At 39.8% G+C, this 24,611-nt stretch overlaps 1 protein-coding gene across 1 annotated transcript in view; it reads right to left on the reverse strand.

Annotated features, from left to right (window-relative positions):
• The window catches only part of xpr1a (xenotropic and polytropic retrovirus receptor 1a), a 62,239-nt gene that overhangs the window by 16,580 nt on the left and 21,048 nt on the right, over positions 1–24,611 (reverse strand). The window contains exon 3 of the mRNA XM_034882591.1: positions 3,767–3,868. Within this exon, the coding sequence (XP_034738482.1) occupies positions 3,767–3,868 (102 nt within the window). The remainder of the gene's footprint in view (positions 1–3,766; positions 3,869–24,611) is intronic.

Consider the following 24,611-nt stretch of genomic DNA (forward strand, 5'->3'; position numbering starts at 1 on the left):
AGAGAGAGAGAGAGAGAGAGAGAGAGAGAGAGAGAGAGAGAGAGGGAAGCAGTCACACAGAGCCTGGACAGTAACCTGCATTTTATTAACTATCTTGTATTTTGTCTACTTGCTCTTCCAACACAGATTAGCCCTCATTCTACTACTGCACAACAGGTTCAGCCACAAATCAATAAAACCCAAATCTTCTCTTGCCCTACACGTTCTCCTTCGTACGCTCTACTCTTCCTTCTATTTTTATGCATAACCTGCTAAAAACAGAAGTAGAGTCAGTTCTCATTCAGTACAAGGAATTATTACCATTGAGTTGCTATTTCCATTAGCCCATCAGCCTATGAATTACATAATTCATACTTATCATAATCACACATACTAAGGTAAGTGGTTTCTTCCAAAAAATTAAACGTGTCATTTTCCTAAAGGCAATATGGCCCGTTTGTTTGACCAACAAGAGTAGGCTTAGTGTTGAGTCAGTTTTTAGGCTGGCAAGCCGATTTCATGCAAACGCTCCTTGGTGTCTTCTCTTAAGTTATATTCCTAGTAGTTAACTAGCTTCAGTATAAAGCTTCCTGTAATATGCTGACAAATGTGGAGAATTCAATGTTTTAAACCCTGGAGGATTTTTAGGACCATGTTCTTCACATTCCCTTGCAAATCATGTATTTTTTTTTTTTTTTTAGGGTTTTAATGCATGTAAACAAAGAAAGAATAAGAATGCGAGTGTGTTTACTTCTTGCTTTTTGTAACTTGCAAGTCATGTCTTCTCCTGCAGTGACTTACAAGTTCATCCAGCTGGTGTGGAAACCATTAAATGAACACACCTGAAGTCCCAATAAGAACACTGATGCCTCCTTGCAGTGCTGTTTGTGACAGCTAGTCTGATAACACACCAAATCTGATATGGTTGGAAAAATACTGGCAGCCTGGCAGTCTGGGGAGCCGGAGCTCCAATAGCTCTTCCTCTGTTCTAAACTGGGAAAGACAGCAGTGATGATGTGGAGTGTCTACTGGTGACTTTCACGCTTTGTTGAGCCAACACACACACACACACACACACACACACACACACACACACACACACACACACACACACACACACACACACACACACACACACCAAAAAGGAATCACACTACCTTCCTCACAGGAATGCTTCTTTGACATCTCAATTCACAGTAATCCTTCTACTCGACCCATAAAGTCTGTCACAGCAATGCTTGGATGAATAAATGACAACAACAGCAGGAGGCGTGAGAAAGTCAAGACCCTGACTGCCTGCCACAAGTAGCTTAGATTAAATTTGAGGGGACATGGCTGGTCAGTTCATGTGTGAGGAGCTAATGAACCTTGAGGTGTTAGTGGTTCAGATTTCAACTGGCATGGGTTTAGTGGAGAAGTTTAAAAAGTCTTTTGTTCTTTCTCAGCTTTCAGAATTAAAATTATATTCTATTACTGTAAAACCACCACCAGTCTTTTTGGTGTGGTTAACCCATCAAGATGAAAGTCTTTGCTAGATTTAAGTTTAATGCAGTAGAATGGCTTGGCTGTAAAGTCAGCATTCAATTTATCTCCACCACAATCTCTCTATCTTACAACATATCCAGCTTTTTCAAACTACTACACACTGTACACACACACACACGCACGCGCACACACACGCACGCGCGCACACACACACACACACACACACACACACACACACAGTAAGTGGCTCCTCCTGTGTGTAGAGGATAAACAAGACACCTGAGAGCAGGAAGGAGACGCTGATGTTTTCATACACAACATTTAACCAACCTCACAGCTCAGGTCTTCTGAAGAGACGGTGACTTACTCTTATACTGATGTGATGTGACTCTGCTGTCAACAGACTAACACACATTTCACATTTAGCACTGAGAATATCAGAAATGACAACTACGTGTTTGCTTTGTTCTATTTCTTATTCTGTTTTGATTACTAGAGACCAACAACACTAACACTAATTATCATTTTAAATTTTTAAACACTAAATATGTAATATGTAAGCCATGGTTCAATTCAAACCGGATTTGTCTTTTCCCGTTCTCTACTGTACATATTTTTTACAAATTAAGATCCCATGGTGGTTCACCGGAAAGGGAGGGACTCCAACAACTAAAATGACAGTATTTTATCCTGGGGAACATGAGATGTGCTTTACTTTTTGGGAGATGTCTATTACATCTTGGGTTCAACACTCCACCGAGAATCTCCATTGTTGAAGCGCAACCTCCTTTATCAACTTAATCGTAAAAATATGTCTTCATAGGAAAAGTTATAATTGCTGAAAATACTGAACATTAATAAACAAATTCAAAATATCATTATATATGTACATTATAGTGTGTTATGTAACCCATTTAATGTTGTTGTGCTGCTAAAATAGTGCTAACTACTTACCCACATACGGGTCTGGCCTAAGCAGAGGAACTATGTTGTCATTATCTGCAGCAGATAATGTATAAGATGAGTTAACAAAACATAGCTTCTACAGCAGCTTACAGTAAGCTTCTGGCATATGTCCGGAATAAGAACATACACTGTTGCTAAAAACTAAAAATAAATTGAGGATGAAAGATTCTTCAGAAAATCAACTTCATGCTAACAAGATCTAAAAGGATTTATGTCTTGTTTTTTTGCTGCTCTTGCCATCCATCTGCCAGTTATGTCTCATCATTATGAGTTTGAAACAATATTGCCAGTCAACATAGGCCCTCAGCTGACCTGTAGTTTCAAAAACAGCCTCTAGAGGTAGCAAACTCCGTCTTCACATACCTCCAACTTCTCCCGAGCTGAAGTTCGAGACCAGAATGCAACCTTGTGGTACCAGAATACCACAATATATCATGGCTTCCATCTCATGTTTCACGGTACACACATACTCCCTTGCTCCCTGAAATACACACAGGCAGGCCTGCTCGCATAAACACGACAACCACTGGCTACTTCAATCAAATGACCGAGATTAGACGGAATGTCATCTGGCACTGAAACAGGAAGCTTAGCATTGATAAGTAAAATGTACAACAACTCTAATATCCAAAATGATGATAGCTTATACCTATAATGGTCTCAATCATCATTGGGGGGTGGAAGTATCTCAGTACAGACTTTGCTTGGGAACCAGAGGGTCATTGGTTCAAGGACCCGTGTGGCCCAAGAACGGATTGTGGACTGGTAGCTGGAGAGGTGCCAGTTCCCCTCCTGGGCACTGCCATTGTGCACTTGAGCAGGGCACTGAACCCCCAACTGCTCGGGTTGCTTTTCATGGGCAGCCCCCTCACTCTGACATCTCTCCATTAGCGTATGTGTGTGTATATCGGGACTGTGAATAATATGTGTAATAACTAACAGAGTGAAAAAATGTTATTTCCCCTTGCGCAATCAATAAAGTATGTCTTAATCTTAATGGTCTATACAATGTATTATTAAACACCTCATGTAAAAGTGCTGCGGCAATAAAAAGTTAATCTAAGAGCAGGTGAAGAGTTTATTTGCCCATTAAGGGGGCTTTATTTCAGAGAAGAATCATTAATAACGATCTATTTTTATTAAATCATTGTGATATTGCTTCAAATTGGTACAGATGATCAATTAAATAGTCCATTCTATAGTTCATCTGCCCAATAATCACACTATAACTGTTGAGTTTTTGGATCTGCTTTACTAATTTGATTTGACTTGATTAATCGATCATATATACTCAGCATCAGTCAATACCTAAAATGTAACTGAAGTACATAAATACCTGAATAGAATGTGTTGATTTTCAGAAGCTCTTTCTCGCAGGTCTGAAAAAACCTCTCTTCAAACTTAGCGTAGTATCTTTTCACTGTGTCTTCATCTGTTACTGGAGAAAGAAAAAGAAGAGAGACAAAAAACGGTGATTAGCTGCTTGCTGAAGGGCACGAGTGGGTAAACATATGAACCACTGTTGCACTTCTATACTCTTGACCCACAGAAGGGTTTTTGATTAGGTTGCTCTGTTTTGTGACACACAGGTTTATCCCTCATAGCTGACATAAGAAATGACAAAGCACAGTCTATGTTTCTGTAAGGGACAGAAGAACAGTAAACATACAGCAGAACACATACTGGAGGACCAAAGCAAAAGTGATGAAGTGTTATAGACAACAAAACCACCCAGATGTGACCAATAAATCTCTCCATACATTCATGTTATTATACACTATTTTAATTGATAATAAGTTAGACAACATCTCAATATGAGAAAGGTTGGAAGCAAAATAGCTAAATGATAGCTACAAAAAAATGAGTGAGAGTGGTCCTGCCAAGCCCAAATACTGTACACACACAGACACACACACACACACACACACACACACACACACACACACACACACACACACAAGCAACAAATGTGTCAACCAGGTCTAGTAGTTTTCTATCACTTTTATTTAAATTGAACAATATTTCATATACAATGTGCCACACATATTCTTTCCATTAACAGTTGACCTTTCCATCAGACCGGTTCTGTTGGTGGTATTTCAATGTCAACTCCAAGCAAAATAAAAAAAGATGTGGGTTTTGCTAAAGCAGAGATAGTGTCAGATCCAATAGGGAAACATCATTGTAAACATTTTCTATTAAAGTGAGCTGCAACTGGTAGATGTAGAGGCTTTCTATTCAACAAAATAAGAAAGACGCCCCAGGCAGCAGCCTGTCAATTTCACTGCTCTATTCACACGCAAGCACTCACGCATGTCTGCAGCATGGGCGTATGAGCCTGCGATGAAAAGGTGAAATAACGTTCAACAGCAGTGTTAAGGTCCAACAGCGTTACAAGGGAAATAAATGAGAACCTGCCCTCACACCCGTTAAGTTAATTTAACTGTGTTCTGCAGGTAAAAACACTGTACAAACTAAAGTTTTCTATAGAAAGAGCATAAGAGAGGAAAACTAATCCTATAAGTGTATCAGAGTAGTGCTCATTAAACATAAAAAAAGAAAAAAGGGGAAATTTGTATTCATAGTTACACCGATATTGTAATTATAGAATTGTCTAACAATATATTAATTATCACAAAAATGATGTAACGTGATAATATCGGTATCGTGAGCCATGCATCATGTATCGTGAGTTACCCTGTGTAAAGAGTGCAAGAGAAGATAAGAATGAAGGAGAAGATGAAGTTGCCTCAAGAGGAGGTGAAGAAATGTAGAATGACAATAATGAGAGAGAGAGCGAGAGAAAGAGAGAGAGGGATAGAGAGACATAACAATTGAGCACATGGTCTCCAATCTGCCTCACACTTCTACACAATTGCACATTTCAACTGAAGTCACAACTCTTTCATCCCTACAACGATACAGAGCCACCACGGCAGCTGTCAGCCGACAGGCTGGCTGCTGCTGCTTAAGACGAGGGGATGGATGACTGTTGTGATAGAAAGGTACGCACGCTTGAATTGCTGACCGATCGGCTGTCCAGCAGGTTAGCTGACTAAGAGCCAGGCCAGTCTGTATGTGCCACAACAGAATGACTAATGTTCCAACATGCTTCTTGCCAACATGCAGACAAGCAGCAGATTGAGCTGTACTGTAATTTATAGTAAAAGGTCCACATGTAATGAACATTTTGTATGAAAGAGCACTGAAGGATTGGGAAAGATGGAGGAGGGGAAAAGACAAGGAGCAGTTGTGGTGACATATGTGGTGTGTTTCCTATACATCATGCATCATACATCATTAGTTTTAAAATACATCTAATATGTCCAAGAAAATACTGACAACGATAAACCTCTTTTAACGCTAAAAGATTCGGATCTAAACCTTGTTCGGACAACTGAGGATTTTTGTGAGTTTCCTCCGATAGGCAGCATTTTAAACTGTGGCACACCATTTAACTGTTGAAACTAAGTTGAGAGAGATATGTCAGAAGAATACTGTACATGTATATATATTTTGTGGAATTACCTTCTTTCTCACGTGAAGACTGGCCGAGTGTTGGTGGATGAAAGAGTAGATGTGAGGGCACTTTTCATGTAAAGAAAGGGTTGTGAAATGACCATGCACCCCCATCTCTTTGTTTCCTGCCGACCTTGTGCAGTACTGCACATCAGTGGAGGTGTATTTCCACACATCTTTTTGTTCATCCATTTATGTGTGTGAGGTGTGTGTGAAGTGTAAGAACAAAGGCCACAGTCATAGCCAGTTCATAGCTGTGTTTTCCTGAGACTTCACCAACCGTCGCTCTGCTAAAAGCAGCTGCTGAAACGATGCTGTCAGCCATCTGCCCTCAACCTGCTACACATTTTACCTTCAACCAGCATTAGCAAAAATGAGCATCATCAACATCTCATAATTGCATTGTACCTGCCTCCTAAGATGACCAGTGTGAACGCAATAAAACCTAATTATAAAAACATTCTGAATTCATGCCGATATAATGGCATTTATACTATCTTTAATTCAATCTACAGTATCAGTTTTGATGTAAATCTGATAGCTTCTCTTTCAGCTACACAGTATGGGTTCTCATTATCACAAGTCTGTGTGGATGAATATAGAGATGGCTTTCTGGAGTCCAACAGCGTTCACCAAAGGGTTTTGAAGGTAGATACAAGTTTGGACTTCATGGGAAATGATAGCTTAAACAGTGTGACAGGTTTGAAAAACTTTAGTAGTTTTCTAAATCTACAAATAGGTTCTGCCCCAAGAATACACACGCAATTATGAAAAGTCAAATTCATCAATCATTATTTTGCTGACTTTCAACACAGATAATATAAACCATTCGAAAACATTCGCATCATGCCTGTTTCACAGTGTAACTGCACTGTTTTCATTAACAAAATCTCAAGATGAGTTATTTCTGTTTTTTGCCCAAATGAGCAACACCACTGCCATTGGCCTTCTCCTGGTCTTGGACTAATGTTGCCAGATAAATTGCTGCTTCTATGCTAACATACAGACACTAGGCTACACTCAAAATCTAGTATGAGGTAAGCAATAATGCTCCCTTCATGTCCAAATATACTCTGGACTGTGTGTCTTTAAGTGTGTGTGTGTTTGTGTGTGTGTGGCCAAGGCAAAGAGATGATGATGGAGCACCTTAGCAGGGAATAATGGTTGTGTCCCTGTAGGGCTGTGTGGTGATATATGCTTCTGGATTGTGTGTGTGTGTGTGTGTGTGTGTGTGTGTGTGTGTGTGTGTGTGTGTACGTGTCTTTAAACTGTGTTTTGCACAGTACTTCAGCAGTGATGCTATAAGTGGCAACAATAAATACTATTCCTCTCTCCCTTCAGAGAGCTAAACAGAGCTGTGTTCACTGTACCAACCAACCAGGGCTGAGAATTAACAGCAACAGAAAGTCTGCAGTTTGGTTAAGGCAACGTAAAGGATCTAATTTATCTGAAGCTACAGAAAAATCAATATGTGGTTTGATTAGATTTAGGAACATTTAACAACTGTAAATCACATCAGTCAGATAGTCTAATAAAATTCTTCACTAAAATGTGAAAGTGATGTCATGATTATGCATATTTTGGATCATAATTGGTTAAAAAATACAAATAAATGTACAATAATATAAAATTAACCATTTTTGAAAACAAGCACATTTTTACTCAATAAATGAAATGTTGATCATTCATTTTGTGTCTACCTTTCCATTAATCAGCTCATTAAACCCAATCTTTGTTTCTTCATTTCAGCATCATCAAAACCAACAACTAGACGTGCCTAAACCAGCAGGGGATGCAGGTGTCTCAACAGCAGTGTATCATGGGTACCAAGAGGTTTTGTACAAAAAAATGCTATGAGAAGAGTAGAGTCAGTGCAGTGTAGTACTCTCATTCAGTGCCTTCAGTTTTACAGACAAAGAATTGTGCTAGTAGCTAAAAAAACAACTCTTGACCTACAGTATTCCCATGGTGCTTATAGAAGGCAGCCCCCTCTCTCTGCTAACCCCTTCTTCTGTAGATTGTATAAATAAATGATAAGACAGCTTCCCTAGAATCCTAGTACTCTAACCCCCCAAAACCCTTCACTCACACACACACACACACACACACACACACACACACGCACACGCACACACACACACGCACACACAAACTTCTTATATTCTGTGATGGGCCCCATATAACCCGGACATAAATCCTTCAAGGAGACCCTTCAATTTGCTGATGGTCAGAGAGAACAACGACCGACACAAACACGTACCAACCTGTATCACACTTACTTTTATAATTTACTTTGATATTTTTATTCTATAATTATTCTGCATTATCAATTGTTTCATGCTGAAAATATCTTGCTTTTAAACTGGGAGACAAGAAAGGTGAAAAGCCACCGAGAAGAAGAGCAGCAATGGTTTTCTGTGTTAGGAGCTCCGATATGATCTGTCATTACACTGGAGCCTGGAGATGGGGGACAGGGCACAGCATCTTTCTCTTTATTATCCTCAAAAACAAACAGGCTCACACGTGTAGTTTCAAGTAGAAACAAGCCCACACACTCACATAGACACACAAATTGTATGTCCCCATTTTCAAGCTCCATTTATCTCATTTAATGACACCTCACTGAGGGATATAAACTATGTTCTGATAGTATTACAGTCGGGGGAGCTGAGGAGACCATTACATTATGATTGTTGCTGTATTAGCCTCACTTATCTCTTCCCTCCAAGCACAAAGGTGTAAATCACAAACAAAGAAAAAGACAAACTGAGCTATAAAAGAGAATAGGATTGCTACAAAATTGTGTGAGTACCTTAAAACAACTTCTACATCCTCAAGTGCCAGGAAGCAAAAGGAAACACAACACTAAAACCAGCCAGATAACCCCCCCACCCCCACCCCCCATCCCTTTCATTCCTCCATCTTTTTTTGTTTTCACATATTCCCATTCGGCCCTCCAGCCACAATTAATTCTACCAATCATCTAGCTCATCGAGGCCAGGGGAGCATTAAGAATGCACACTCACTGGGCTAGACTGCCAGCCAGGGACAACCAGAGGCAGAATGAGGAAGTACTGGAGCTCCCAATTCATTGTGTACTATTTATACTGCCAGACTGCAAGCTAAGCAGCTCCACAAAGTACCCTATACCAGCGTGGAGTAGTGAAAATGATAGGATGGGGGAAATCACATATTCAACACATTCTGAGAAGTGTTAATATGTGTGTGTGTGTGTGTGTGTGTGTATGTGTGTGTGTGTGTCTATGTGTGTGTGCGTGTGTGGGAAAGAAAGAGAGAGAGTGTGAGGCACATTTGAGGGGTTTATTACCAGCAGCCAAGTCAATACATGAGAGGAAAAGGGTACAAGCAAGAGACCAGATGGGGTGTGAGAGGATCCTGGGGACCACACAATGCACACCATGCCCCAAAACACTGGCGAATGATATACTGCGGGAGATAGAGAAAAAAAAGAGACAGATAGAGACAGAGGAATATAATGAGATGTAAAGACAGAAAGCTGGAATGGAGAAAAAAAAATGGATGTATCATGGCAGTTCCAAAAACCTATTCTCTCTGTGTTGGTTTAATAGTGAAAAATTATTAAAAGTGTATTACTGATTAGAGACTAGAGTCAAAATGCTACTTTGCCATATACTTTATGATAGACTGAATTACTGCAATGTACTGTGTATCAATTTCTAAATGGAAACAAATGTGCATTAATGGCCAAACAACAAGAAATGCAACTTCCTGGTAAGAAGATGCAGAAGAAGAACATTTGTGTAAATAAAGTAATTCAATTAAACTAATTCAAAATAAATAGAGAGCAAGAGCACTGGCTTGTTAACTTCATAACATGATCAAATTTGAAAAGTGGTTTAGTTAAGGTGGAACAAGCATATTACTGAGAAAACTCATTGCTACTGTGCAATTTTTTGTCATCATGTTGTTATGTTATACTAGTTATGTGATTATTCTGATTGAAAGACTCAAATGATTTCTTGTAGATGAAAAAAAACACTAGGCATGTTTAAAAAATGCAATAACATAGTGTTTTAAATGCTGGGCTGTAGATGAGTCCAAGGTAGTGACTACTGGGTTGCTATAAGAATTTTTCATAGATTACATATTGACATATCCCAGAAGAAAATACAGGTGTAAATACCAATATTACCAATGGCTAAAGTATGTTTAGCTGTCCTGGTATTGTCCATGTTGGTTCACTGTCATGACTTACTGGGACACTTGAAGAGAAAGAGTGCGTGCGTGTGTGTGTGTGTGTGTGTGATGACAGAAATTGGTTTTGGCTTGTCTATCTAGAGACAGAAAATTACTTCTACCTACATGAAAGTAACCATTTGAATATGTGGGTATAAAGGACACAGAAAAGGTTTCACCATGCAGCAATTATTTAAGTGAGTCATAAAACAAGACATAGATGTCGAGACAGCGGGCTGATGCAAGTACACTAATAGGCAGAGTTTCTACGTTTGTGGGTCATGTTTGTTGTTACACAGGCTTTTTGTTGTGTCCATTGTATTTTGTATAAAACAGAAAAAAACAAGAAACAGAGTGTGTGTCTGTGGATGCGTGCATGCCTACTAAGCTACTAATGGATGTATCAGAGGACTTTTTATTTATTTTTCACAGGAAAATATTTCTGTTTTATTAAAGCCCTGATGTTCTTGTATCCCTAAAAGCCCACATGTACACCAGAACACCAGAACAGAGACACACCACAGGAACAAAAAACTCAATTTTGGAGCTCAGTGGATGGCTAAATGGGCATGGTCGAAAGCACAGCGAAGGTTAAATGAGAATAACAGAGACGAGGAGGAAGTTAGATGAGGTGGAGCTGGGCAGAGAGGAAAAGTAGGCCACAGATTCTTCCAATCAGACAAACAGGAAGTCCAGAAAGCAGTATTATTGACCAGGGGGCTGATGGGAAAGTTAATTACTGCTGTACTTTATTCTTCAGAGGGCAGTTCTTCTCCCTCCCTTCTTTCCATCCTATTTTATTGTACTAAGCTGCTGCTGTGAAGTGTTATCTCTAACAGTCAGCGAGGGAAAGTTTGGCCCAGACCTCTCTCTCTCCTCGCAGCACCATGCAGGGCCTTGAAGATCAGGATAGTCTCTCTCTCTGCGAGTCGCGCTGACTCGCTGCGTCTCTTTACTCACTGCATATCTCTATAGGTAGATAGAGCCCAAAAGAAAAAAGCAAACTGACAACAGCGTGAGTGAAAAGCTGTCTTCACCTGAACCTTTCGGCTTCAGTCATGTCTTTCAAACTTTGTCAGACATCTTAAGCACTTTGAGATGGAGAATATCTGAAGTCTGTTCGTGACGTCCATTCTGTGGATATTATGAACTAAAATGAAGCATACCGTACATTAAGCCTGTGGTCTGAGTTACACTGTCTAGTCTGAACAAAGTTGATTAGCATTTGTTATATTTCTAATTTAAAGCTATTTCAATGCTATTTATTGCCAATATCACATTTCTATAGACACTGCCATGGCTCAGATAATCTAGACATTATTCCTGTGGCAGCATTCTAATAGAGGATGTGGAAAAGTATCAATGTCTCACTATGCAAACTCACAAATACCTTATTAAACATTAATTGAAGCAAATCGAATCTTAGGAGATCAGGTCTGATTTCATGGAGCCACTGTGGAGCCTGTAAGGAGATTGTAAGATGGCTCTGCTAAGAGTCTCTAGTATAAGTTATACCTTTTAACAAAGAATTTAGGCTAATGTGTGTATCCTTTAATTCAGAACATGTTTTAGTGGGTACTATCATTCCCCCTGGAAGCTTGAACTTTACATTCAGTGCATTAACAGCAGCCAATTCTTTCTGAAGTTGAACTCTCTGCAAGACCAAATATAAAAAGGTATAATACAGCAATTGATCTGAATGAATTGGTATCTTAAACAGGACATCCAGCAACAGACACTGTAACACCAACCACAGTTCTAGTATGAATGTTGGACAGTGAGAGCAGCATGACAGATAAATCAGTACACATCAGCCCCAGCAGCCCACTTTGGGAATTCCAACCACAATGTACAACCTCGAAAGCAAGTGTGTGTGTTTTTACTTATATTTCTTCAATTATCTGGTATTAGGGAACCATTATCTTACTCTGGTTACTCAAGTGCACTGCACATGAAGTACTTCCATGTGTTTATGGATTAGAGGATGTTGCCATTTTGATAGTCCTCTCCTCTCATCTGATGTCTGCACTTTAGGATACCTGTCGAATAAGTTTGGAAAAATGACTGAATCGCATCAAAGCCGGTATGTGAGCACACCCGTGTCCAGCCTCATGAAGTATTAATCATATTGTAGGTTTCTGTAGGTTCTTTGCATAATATAAAATGTTACATTTAATATTATATTAATACGCACACTAGGGAGGCATTGCAAGAACTGTATACTGCACACACACTTGCATATGTATGAGCCTGCTCTGACTGTGACTGGACAATATGACCAGCATAGAGCTTGTGGATGCAACACACCAGGCTACTCTTGGAAAATAATTCACTGATTCACTTAGCTGGAAAAAGAAAAATGAAGGTCATACGATGCAAAACGTAATCAAGAAATCAGGGGAGGTGTCCAAGAGTTAGGAGGGAGTGTGTGAAGAAGTACCAGAAAAGGAGCAGTGGGGATAACAAGGTAGACAGGAGGGAGGATGGTGGTTGGGCCTTAGGTCTTATCAGCATAGTGTGAATTCCCAGCACATGCCTTTGTCTATTTGTGTGACTGTGTGTGTGTGTGACTGTATGTGTGTGTGTGTGTGTGTGTGTGTGTGTGTTTGTGTTTGTGTGTGTGTGTGTTTTCTGTATGCATGTTGCTTCTACTGTAGTGTGTAGTTTTGTAAACTACTTTATTTCAATGGTTTTTTAACTTTATCCAGAGTGAGGTGAGTATGCTAGTCCTTATCTTAGACTTAGTGACCAAGTATGGGTAAAGGTAGTTTTGTATGTGGTATGTGGTATGTTACAAAAATAGTTTGAGGTACAACAAAGGGAATGATATGAGGTGTACTATGGTGACTGGCTTCAAAAACTAGAACTTAATCAATTGTTGTTGTTTTTCTTGCTGCACAGCTTTTTTTTCTCCATAGTATGTCCTATGAAGAGTATAAGCAGAGAAAACTAAAGAAATGCATAGTGTGAACCCATGTGAACAGATCCAGTACAGCTCCAATCTCATCTCAAGATCTTAAACTAGATTATTCTGTTTGTGGAGAGGCAAGAGCATAACATTCCTTTTACCCTGGAGGACTGGACCTTCTAATCCCTTGCTTTAGTCTTTTCCTATTTGCCACCTTTGTTGTCTCTTCATCACTTCTTAGCTCTTTTTGGAGGCAGAATGCATGTTTACTTCCTCTCTCGCCCCCCTACCTTTCCATCTTTCCTCTTCACCGAGCTTGTTCAGTTGATCCATATGCAACCAAGGGGAAGGAACACGGGTGACATCCTAGACTCACTGCAATCATACGGAAAAAAGCAGGGCCACGTCTGTACTGAGAGGCCACAGAGGAAGCAATCAGGGTCCTGTTTGCAGCTGCATAGCGCTACATGTAGCAGTAAATGTACTGTCAAATCTAATTGGGTCCATTTTTCAAAAGCAACAAATATATTTGGGTTCTACTTTACTTTTCAGTACTTGACAAAGATGATGGAGCAATCCTTTTTACAGTCTTTCTACATTTCAACGTATTTTAATTTCATTCATCTTCATTTCTGTATTTATGTGCGTTCCCCTCTGTGACAATTGGCATTCAATATTAAAGCCTTAACAAGCACAAGCATGTTGTAAGACAGAAGAGTTCTCTGGTCAATCTGAATGATAAAATGCTATATAATAAGGCTGGTATAATATATGAAGCATTGTACACAGAATAACCAACTTGCATTTAAAGTGGAAAAGGTTGTTGAAAAAGAAACAAAGAAACAGATGTGGAAAATGGACAGATGCTAGCTGCCTCCCTATTTGTTGTTCACTTTTGAAAACACTTGACACTGCTGATGGATGTAAGAAGGAAATTAACTGTCCCAGAACTAAAACACCCCTAATACACTGGAAGACCAGGGCAGACTTAATGAAAAGGGCAGACTGTCCCCACTAAAACAATGCAGCCGATAAAATATGTTGTCAATGTGAATGAAAGCTAAAGACAAAAGCGGTGATCAACAAAAAAGACAAAACAAGAAAAGTAACTGCCATGTGACCTTGAGATTTAAATTAATATTAAGTCAAATCACATGATGATTATAGTACCTACAGTGTAAAATAGGAAATAAATCCTTTATTCAAACATTGGACCTGGAGTTAAAATGGCTCTCTGGAGCAAAATCGCTTTTTGACGGTATAATAACACAGGCACCTGTGTGGAAGAAAATTGTTCTTCCATTTCAACGTCTAGGTGTGTGGCTGTGTGGGCGTGTGTGTGTGTGTGTGTCTGTGTGTGTGTAGGCCTGCATGCTCTATAAATGCACCAATAGACTTGCATGTGTTTGAGTGTGTGTGTCCTGTCCCATTTTTGATAGCTGGTTGGCTGGGAGTGACATTGTCATTATCGACATCTCTCCCGCTCCCCTGGATCCTGTAGCCATTAGCAACCAACTCCGGGAGATGGCCTTTCCTCTGCTGCAGCCAATTTCTTTCACATCACTGTGTGACTGTGTGCATGCATGCGAATGAGCAGGTGTTCTTTTGCGTTTGTGTGTGGCTTAATGATAGCAACATGATTGAGTGTGTCTGTGTTGATTATTTGATAAAGTGCACACTCACTGTTACTCATTTATTACCAATTCATGTCTATGTTTCTAAGACAAATGTTCCATGACAGTATTTTGTCTCCACAGTGACAGGAAAACATAAGGACACACACACACACACACACACACACACACACATATATATTTCATACCAGGCATGCTGAATAGAAAACTGCACAGCAGAAGGAAGCGGTCAGCGTAAAATAATCAATAGGTGTTGATTAGGCCTACTCAGTACCTTTGTATTGCATGGCAAGCAACAGCCCTTTTACTGTGTGCCTACAAATCAATTATTTGATCTCTGATTAGGCCACACTGCACATCTCACTGAGCAGAGGAAAAGAGCAGCAGTACACACCATCTGACTTTGAAATACATCTGAAAAAGCACCAGTCTGTGATAGATGTCCAAATAAAACTATATTGCAGACCTAGTATCCCCAAACATAAATTGAGCTGCATGTTCTCTAAAAGGCATCGGAGGAGAGTGATGTAGTTGTAGATGAGGCATTATGTTCACTTTCAGTTACAAGATATAACAAGAAAAATCAGCAGAGCTGCTCTTTGTGCAGCACAATTGTTTTTTCCGCAAGATAAGCAGCATTAAGCATGTATGATGTGTCTTTACAATGGAGTTATACATCCATAGCTCTGTGCCCTCTAGTACAACCATTACCCAGTTAAGAGGATTAAACGCTTTGCTCAAAAGCACCTCAAAAGCAGCTGAGAGAGGACTCGCTTCCCCCGTCTAGACTCCCACAGACAGACAACAGATTTGGCAATATTCTAACCTTTAGGCTGACACTGACTCTTTACATAGCGGAGTCAACACTCCAGGAACTCTTTGGCACAGTAACATGAAAACCCTTTTATATTGAAGGCCCCACTGGGAAGGGTGTGTGTGTGTGTGTGTGTGTGTGTGTGTGTGTGTGTGTGTGTGTGTGTGTGTGTGTGTGTGTGCATGTGTCCTTCCCATTCAACCTTAATGTTTGGCTGTGTTTTAGGAAATATCACAGATGTGGGAGAAAGAAAAACAGACTAGATTGTTTTTGTATCAACTGACTAAACATTGCCATGCAGTAGCTTTGTAGAGCTACTATACAATAAACCTAATTAAGAAGATAAAGGTAGAACAAACATGTTATCTGTTAAGAAAAGGACACAAAATGTCTTATGAGGACTTAACACGTCAGACTTAGGGGACTCTATTTTTAGAGTAGAGTAGTTGATAATATTGACTGAACCCTCTGATACAAGAGGAATACAGTTTGTTTATGAATATGGTGCGATAGATTCACTTGTTCAGTGCCACAGGTTAAATGGAGAAAAATACACCAGTGTAAAGCACATCTGTTCAGTCCAGATATTTTCAAAGAGACACATTTAGTACTTATTAAGTATGCTAATAAGTTTTTGTCTCTGTTACCATGGGAGCTTGTCATGTAACAAACCCCAGGGGTGTGTCCAAACGGATCTAAGAATACCTATGAGAAGCTTGTGTGTGTGTGTGTGTGTGTGTGTGTGTGTGTGTGTGTGTGTGTGTGTGTGTGTGTGTGCGTGTGTGTGTGTGTGTGTGGTGGGGGTGGTGGGGGTGGTGGTGGTGGGGTGGGGGGTTATTATAGCTACATTACTGGCTGGCAGGTGAGTTTAATCAGACCAGTAATAAAAGCAGGGTGGGCTGATGGAGGAGACTCCTCTGGGAGGCGCAGCTCTTTGTGTCTCTCAAACCCCTCTGGGTCCATGACAATCTTTCCCTCTCCCCCCCACACCAATTGCTCCCCGCCCCCTGACATTCCTATATTTCTCTTATCTCTCTTCCTTTCTTTATTCTTCATTTGTTGTTTCTAAAATTATGTTCAAGAAGTAGCAAAATGGGGTCAAACCTTGTTCCAATGACCACAGCTCATTAGTGTCACTGACTCTGATAGCACAGCCAAAGACCTTCAAACAAACCACCGCCCCTTTGTGGACACACACCTGTACCCAACTCCTTTGGCTAAGCGGCTCCCCAGCAAATGATGGATGTGACAAGGAAAACCATTGTGGTGGCTGGGAGCCCCAGCCTAGCTGAAGGCTTATTTATTACGGAAAGCTTCCACTGTCCTTTAAAATGCTTAAAATGCAACAGAGCAGAGCTGTGGTCAAACACCTCACGTGATAGATGTGGCACGAGAAACCCTTCTGGATCTACAGGTCCCAACCTTGCTGCACAGCCAGCAGCACAATCTGACCTTTTTTAATTTAGATGTTAACTGGTAATTTCACACATTAATGGAGGCAATTAATTACGCTTAGTTAATTTATTACACAGAAAGCGCGTACCCTGTCCTCAAAGACACACAGACCATGGCCATTCTCTAACTGATCAATGGTTACACACCCAGCTCCTGTGTCACAACCAGGAAACTTTAATCCAGTTCAACATCTTAGGTTCACTCTTAATTATATTAGTTTCCTTACAGACATTTCTTACATTACACTTCCCCCCAGCTGTCTGTCTAGCCAATGAATCATCCTGCAAAGGACCACAAACTGCTGCAATCCTTGCTCTGTATCAACAGTAGCAATGACAGTGCAAAGGTCCTGTGTTGGCAGACAGTGATTACAGCTGAGTGTACTTTGGCCTCGGGGCCAGCAGGAGATGAAGAGAGGCCAGAAAACAGAGTAAGTGACAAACGAGGTGTCTGCTAAGAGGAGAACGATACATTGCTGAAAAAGAGAAAACACAGATGGAGATTCAAATCAAATTATCAACCAACTAAAAAGGGAAGATAAAGTTAATTTCTCCCTTAAATGAGTTCTTATATTCGACAATCGCAGAATACATTATAAGTAGGCCTGCACGATTTGGGGAAACATTTGAATCACAATTCTTAAGCTTAGAATTGATATCACAATTCTCTGCCACGATTTGTCTTCTCACTAGGTGTAAGGTTTATTGCACAAAGAATCATGAGAAAACAAAACAAATTTGCAGTGCCAAACATAGATTTTTTGGCACCTATAGCACATTGCAAATCACCACAAGTCTGTGAACATAGAGGCTTAAATGAAGAGAAGGGAGAGCATTGCAGCGCTTGGGAGCGCTTTAAAACCTATTCTATACAGTCTATGTTTAAAACTCACAGCAAAAAGTAGCGGTGTTTGTGATGCAGTCGGTGTGTAAAATTAAAGTAGAATCAAAGTAATTAATTTTTTTTTTTAAATCAGGGTGAATCAATTTTATACTGATTAATCGTGAAGGCTCAAAAAGACACTAACGCATCTCTTTTTTGTGATCAAATTTTTATATATTTTTATATATTTAAGAAACAAACATTTGAAAGCATTTATTTGATGTGCAATCATAGCAAATCACCACAGCGCTTTGTTTTTGAAGTGACATGATCTTTCTTGTTTCTCCATCCACCTCTCATCTAATATTTCCTCTGTTCAGATCGAGGAGGAGGGTTCAGCCCCTCCCTTTGATATTCCTAATGAGGCTCTGTGAGTGTTGCATGTGTGCGGAACGTATGTGAGTGTACATTACTGCACTGGCCCTGTAATGGGCGCATCATTGTATTACCATAGATACAGCTGGATGTCAATGTAGAGAATCCTATTATGTGCAGTTTGTCCCACTGGAAAATCCATAACAAGGAAATCCTTAGACCCATTTCACATCTAATTACGCACATGACCAGAAGATAAAAAACAGCGCAGTCCTTTCATTCATCTTATTCATTTATGAATGTTCAGCCTTGGACCTAACACAAACATTCTAGGACTGATATTCCTAGTATTCTCATTATCATCAATTAATCAATTTTTTTATTAATACATAAAACCCACAAAAACCCATAGCCAAAGGCATCATTTTCCAATTTCTTCCACTTTCCAACCAACATTTGAAAAAACTAAAGATATTAAAAGATACATTTTTTATCATTTTGTAATAACAGCGTTGCAGGAAGCTCTCTGCTTAATTCCAGGACAATGTGTTTTGTGTGACAAACTGAGCTCCCACAGTGTCCTGTCTATTGTGACCTTTATCAATTGGGACCTCTGCGGCTGATATTGTGGTTATTAGTATTCTAATGTCATTCTAAACCTAGTTGGGACACCAGGGGCAACATTGATCTGCTATAGAGAATGTGACATTTTGTGTGTGTATATGTCTGTGTGTGTGTGTGTGTGTGTGTGCATGCGTGCACGTGCATGTGCATGTGCATTTCCCATTTACAAGCAGCACTCTCCAGTGTTCAGACTGCTTATGTAAACATGGTGGGCCAGTAATACAGCACACATACAATGAATGGCAACAAGGTAAAATTGCTACTGATGAAATTATTGTATTTGTGCCATTGTACACTGTCATTGTACACTACTGTGGGACCCACACAACCACACTGACACACACACACACACACACACACACACACACACACACAAACCTTCCTCCTCCACCAGAGGTTTAGATTAAAGAGCCTGTGCTTGTGGTTGGAGGATGAGAGATGATGGAGATGATGGGTGGATGCTGGGTGAGTAAGAGGGGGTGTAGAGAGCGTGGGCGACAACAAAAGACCAGCGCTGCCCAAAAGTTCAAAAGAGCCCTTTCAACCAAGCATCTACCAATGTGCATCCAAACACACATGCATTCGGCAACATGGGCCCACTGAATCTCCCTTTTTCCACTTGTAGAACTATATTTTCACACATTGTTTGCAGGTTTAAGAATACAACTATAATATTTAACTAAGTATGTGTGTCAATGATAATTGTCACACACACACACACACACACACACACACACACACAAACTCCACTCTCCCTATGTCATAATTTACCATATAAATGCAATTCTAATAAATTATATTTCCTCTATACAATGACAACAGTTCTCTAACATATTTTACTATTCTGTTTTAATCCAAAAGTATAAAGAGATATGACATAACATATAGCAATGCATACAGTCAAATCTGTTTTTTGATTCAGAAAGTGGTGAAGCTGCAGAAACAACAGGGGGAAGAATGGCAACACATCGACAGGCCAGGATCCAAGCCTTAGATCTCCAGGCAGACACTTTAAGCCTCGTATCAGCAGTAGAACTAGTGCCAAAGACAAACTCTGCTGCAACAGGGCTGGAGTAACTGTGGCAGCCCCTGAGACTTTGTCTCTTAGGGACAGGGTTGTTATTGAAAGCAAGACAAGAGTTCTCTCAAAATGCAAATGCATAGACAGCCATAACTAAAGCACCGCTAACAGGATTATGTTGAACAACACAGTTTGGTTCTAAACAGATGACAATAAAGAGCTGAGGGTGACGGTTGAAGACAAAACATGCATGAAAAAATGTAAGACATTTGATGCTACAAGGATTAGGCAATATGCTGCAATTAGGCCTACACCTAAAATTATGCATGACCTAAGACAGTTAACAGAAGAAATATAAGATTTCCTTTAAAATAAATCTGTAAAACAAAACATAACCACATATTGCTTAGCCTACAATAGCCTAATAGTCAGATCAGTTTTATGGACTGAGACATCAAATGAACTAAGTCCCTACAAAAAAGTAAAATTAAATGTTAGCTATATTATTAATATCATGAAAAAGCATACAATTATGACTACTACTACTACTACAGTCAAATATAATTAATATGGGATGTCTGCAAAATTACTCCACCTGTACCACATTTGCCCTTGCCATATTAGAGTTTCCATATTCTCAGTGTGAAACACATGCACTTTATAGTGTCCTCAAAAATTATAGTGTCCATGGCATTTTATAGATATAAAGATTAAATGTGAGTTTACACCTGTCAGTGATGACTTAAAATGATAAGTGTACTTTTGGGCACAGTGTACTTTTGGGCACAGCTCGGGTATCCATCTCTATATATTTTCCTTTGTACACAATATCTAGATATGTCTCACTATATTTTAAGAATATGAAAGTGCAGATCTATCTGTATATCTAATACGGTATCTATCCACGTATCTACTTAAATGGATAATTTGCCTGTTTCCATATATCTCCTTGCTACAAAAATAATGTGTGAAATAGAGAGAGAATGAAAAAAAGGATAGAATCAGAGGCGTGCAATAATACAACAATTCAGAACGAATTGTTAACTACAGAACTTAAGAGCTGAAAGCATCGGGCAGAGAGCTTTTCAGCTTGCTGAAAAAAACACTTTGGTAGGATAGAATTTACATAATTGTTGCACTTATCGCACCATCACCGAGAAAGTGAGAGGTACCCCGCCCAGTGCGAGAACAGTTGTCAAGGCAACTGAGGCAAGGGTTCAACGGGAGCATGTCAATGGCCTTGAGAGATAATCAGCGAGGGAAGGGCCGAGGTAGGTGAGGTGGCGTTAACACCAGGAGCTGACAAATGTCATTTAGTCATGTCTGTAGAGAACATTGCAGTGCAGGTACGCGAGATCAGTTTAAATAATTTCACAGATAAAAAAACATAGAGACCGTTCTCGATGCTTCAGCTGCTGTGAACTGCACATGTCCGACTCACAGCAGGTGATAAAGTATGTTAAGGGACAGCGTAATGGTCCTTTTTAAGTACAGTCCAGTTGTGGAGAACCATCTGTAGGTCTGTTTATGCTCCGCTGGCCACTCAACTGACCACTGAGCACATTAAGTTTAATAAGTTAATCTACTTTGTAGATAAATGACTGCAGAGCACTGTCATAAATCTCTCTCTCTCCCTCTCTCTCTCTCCTTCTTTATCTCTCCCTTTCTCTCTCTCTGTTTAGTGCTCTTATTTCCTTAATATCTACCTCTCTGTATTATCTCTTTTCATGACTTTATCTTGCTTTCACATTCTCTTCCTGCCTCTGCACTTTTCACTTAGTAATAGACATGGCCGGAAAGGTGAGAAGAATATCATATGTTTCTTTAATCAAAATGTGGTTTGTGGATTTTTGTGCAAGTGTGTGTGTGCATGGATGACAGCAGTCTGTGGTTAAGCTCGCAGGGAGCTAAAAACGAGACACACAACACAACACAACGCAGTGCTGGAGTCCTCTGTCTGTCCACCAAGAGCAAACAATTAGCAGGAGGTCTGCTGGACTCAGAGTCTGGAGTGTGGCCAGCGCATGCAAGGAACCACCAAGTGCAGTAAATGGCCGCAGGCCAAACAAGACTCTTTCTCTACTCTTACTACCTTGTCGATTTTGGTCTTTACAATTAGAAATGACAGAACGATATTGTGTGTTACACATATGAGATGTATATATATATGGTCATTAGTCATTGGTGCAAAATAGGACCCCTCTTCTAAGAACAATGAATGTCCACAGCACATATAATCGAAATCCAACCTGATGATTGCACTACAATAAACGTCATGTTTGTGACAACAAACATTAGGAAGCTTGCTCTGGGAACCATGAACATCCGAAACAAATTTCCTGGCAGTTTGACAAGATATCCTGCTCTGGACGGAAGTGGTAGACCACCACTATCCTTAGGGTTGAACACTAACATGATAAAACAAATATTAGAGGTGTTTGAATTAACATAACAAGAATTTGAGAAACTTTTTGTCCACTCCTGGACCACTAGTGTATTTTCCTACTGTATATTGTACTGTACATTGTAGGCTTATGGTCAATACATTGACAAATGCATATAGCAATAATGAGGGGGCAAAATGTGAATAAAAGAGATGAAGAGGTACAGTCACAGATACAAATCCTTTACAAAGACGGATAAAGACATTCTCAGCAGAATCAACAGATTGACAAATTCCTCTGCAGAGCACTTATGCTGTCCGTCACTTTGCCAAGGCCACTAACACAGTGAGGGATGGCTGTATCCAGGCAACCATGAGGCTAGCATCAGCAGCCTGTATCTATCAACCAATCACAAGCATCAACTCCAGCCTTAGCCAATCATGACTGATGTCAAGCAGCTGCAATTCAGCAAGGAGCTATTATCAGCCAACTTGCTCAGTGAATAACCGATTGTCTGTGTAATACATTACCTACCTTAGTGTCTGTACTCTGTTTTCTTCATTTGGATTTCAATAAACTACTTATAAAGCAGTCACTGTTTCTCTTAAATCCAATAATTTCTGTTGCAGTATATCAGAGGTTATTATTGAACCCTCAAACATTTTTTGTGTGTTGTAGTATCCAGAGGACTATTTGTGCTCTTCTAATCTGTCTCAAACTTTTACCATTTCTTCCTCAAACTGTAGAAAATATCCTTTAAACTAATCTATCCATGCAGAAAAACATAGTCTCTAAGCTGTGAAGTGTAAACCACTATGACACCAAACATATTGCATTTTTTAAAACACAACAAGTTATTGGCATATTTCCCCTTTGGTCTGGTAGGTCTCAGCAGCTTGCATCGTAAGCTATCTGGATCTGACAGGTGAAAACACAGTTTTATTAGAGCATATAATTGCCCAGCATATTTGCGGAGTGAGTGCGTGTGTGTGTGAGTGTGTGTGAGAGTGTGTGTGTGTGTGTGTGTGTGTGTGTGTGTGTGTGTGTGTGTGTGTGTGTACCGGTGCCAACCGAGCTCAGCATAGACTTAGATAGGTTGCATGTGGCGCAAGTTTAATTGCTTGTATTGCGTCAATTCCTGTCCTCTCTTCTCTCGCTGTCACTCTCTCTCTCTCTCTCTTTCTCTCTCTGACACACACACACACACACATACAGACAAACACACGCACACACCTTAATTTGACAGACATAAGTTTGGGCAAGGCAATCTGTTAGCCTAACTGTTGCCGACAGCTCCTGTAATGTTTGGTTCAGTTTTTGTGTTTGATCCTCCAGGTACAGAGGAAGTGAAGCCTGAGGGGAAATCTCATCCGCTCATTCTTATTCTTATTCTCTCTGATCTGCTTCAAAGCTGCATTACAATACACACATTACTGATACACAGAGCTTGGTGAACCTTCTCTGTAACTGTATTTAACAAGCTGGTGTCTTTCTTTACAGTTGTTTGTGTTGAAACGACATGCAACTCTTTTTTTAAGACTTATTTTTACAGGACAGGTGAAGACATGAAAGGGGAAAGAGAGGGGGAATGACATGCAGCAAAGGGCTGCAAGTCAGAGTCGAACCCGCAGCCACTGTGTCAAGGTGTAAACCTCTTTAAATAGATATACTGTATGTGCCTTCTCTATAACTGAGCTAACTCAGCCACGGGACCTCCAACTCTTAACAAAGTCTACAGCCACACAATCAGCTCTGTGAAGCTTTAAATAGGAACAGCCGTGCTTTAAGTTAATTTTGACTTCATGATGGTGCTAGATGAAATGTTAAGAGAGCACTGAAAAGTCGTACTTATAAGACTATTACATCACAATCCATCCAATAGTTGTTGAGGCACTTCACTTAAATCCTCAAATGTAAAGGTCAAGTGACGCTAAAGGAAAAGTCAGGGGCTGTCATAAGGACTGATCATCTCAAAACCATGAGGAAATTGATATATTTCAGCTTAACAGTACATTCAGTACATATTTTTTGGACCCATTTGTGTTTAACTTGACTCAAATCTCTGAAGCAGAGTGAGTTAGCTAGCATACCTCAGTCAAAGTAAAAAATAAGAATAAGTAAAGTAATAAGTAAACTGAATGTAAACATGCACATAAACAGAAACTGTGCAACTGTGGAATGTCAACCCAACAAGTGACATACTACTCAGAGATACAACCATCATCAGCCATCATTTATTAGTTGATTACATTTAGTTTTAATATAAATATGCAAAAAAAGACTGCAAAGACTATTTACAAGTTCCTAAAAAAAAACTCAATTACATTCCACCAATGGTGCAGGGATTTCTAACAAGGATGTTGCAAAAATGCAATTTAATGTAAACCTTCCATCTCTAGCAAATCAA

This window comes from Etheostoma cragini, chromosome 9 (assembly GCF_013103735.1).
Source record: "Etheostoma cragini isolate CJK2018 chromosome 9, CSU_Ecrag_1.0, whole genome shotgun sequence".
Lineage (NCBI taxonomy): Eukaryota > Metazoa > Chordata > Actinopteri > Perciformes > Percidae > Etheostoma > Etheostoma cragini.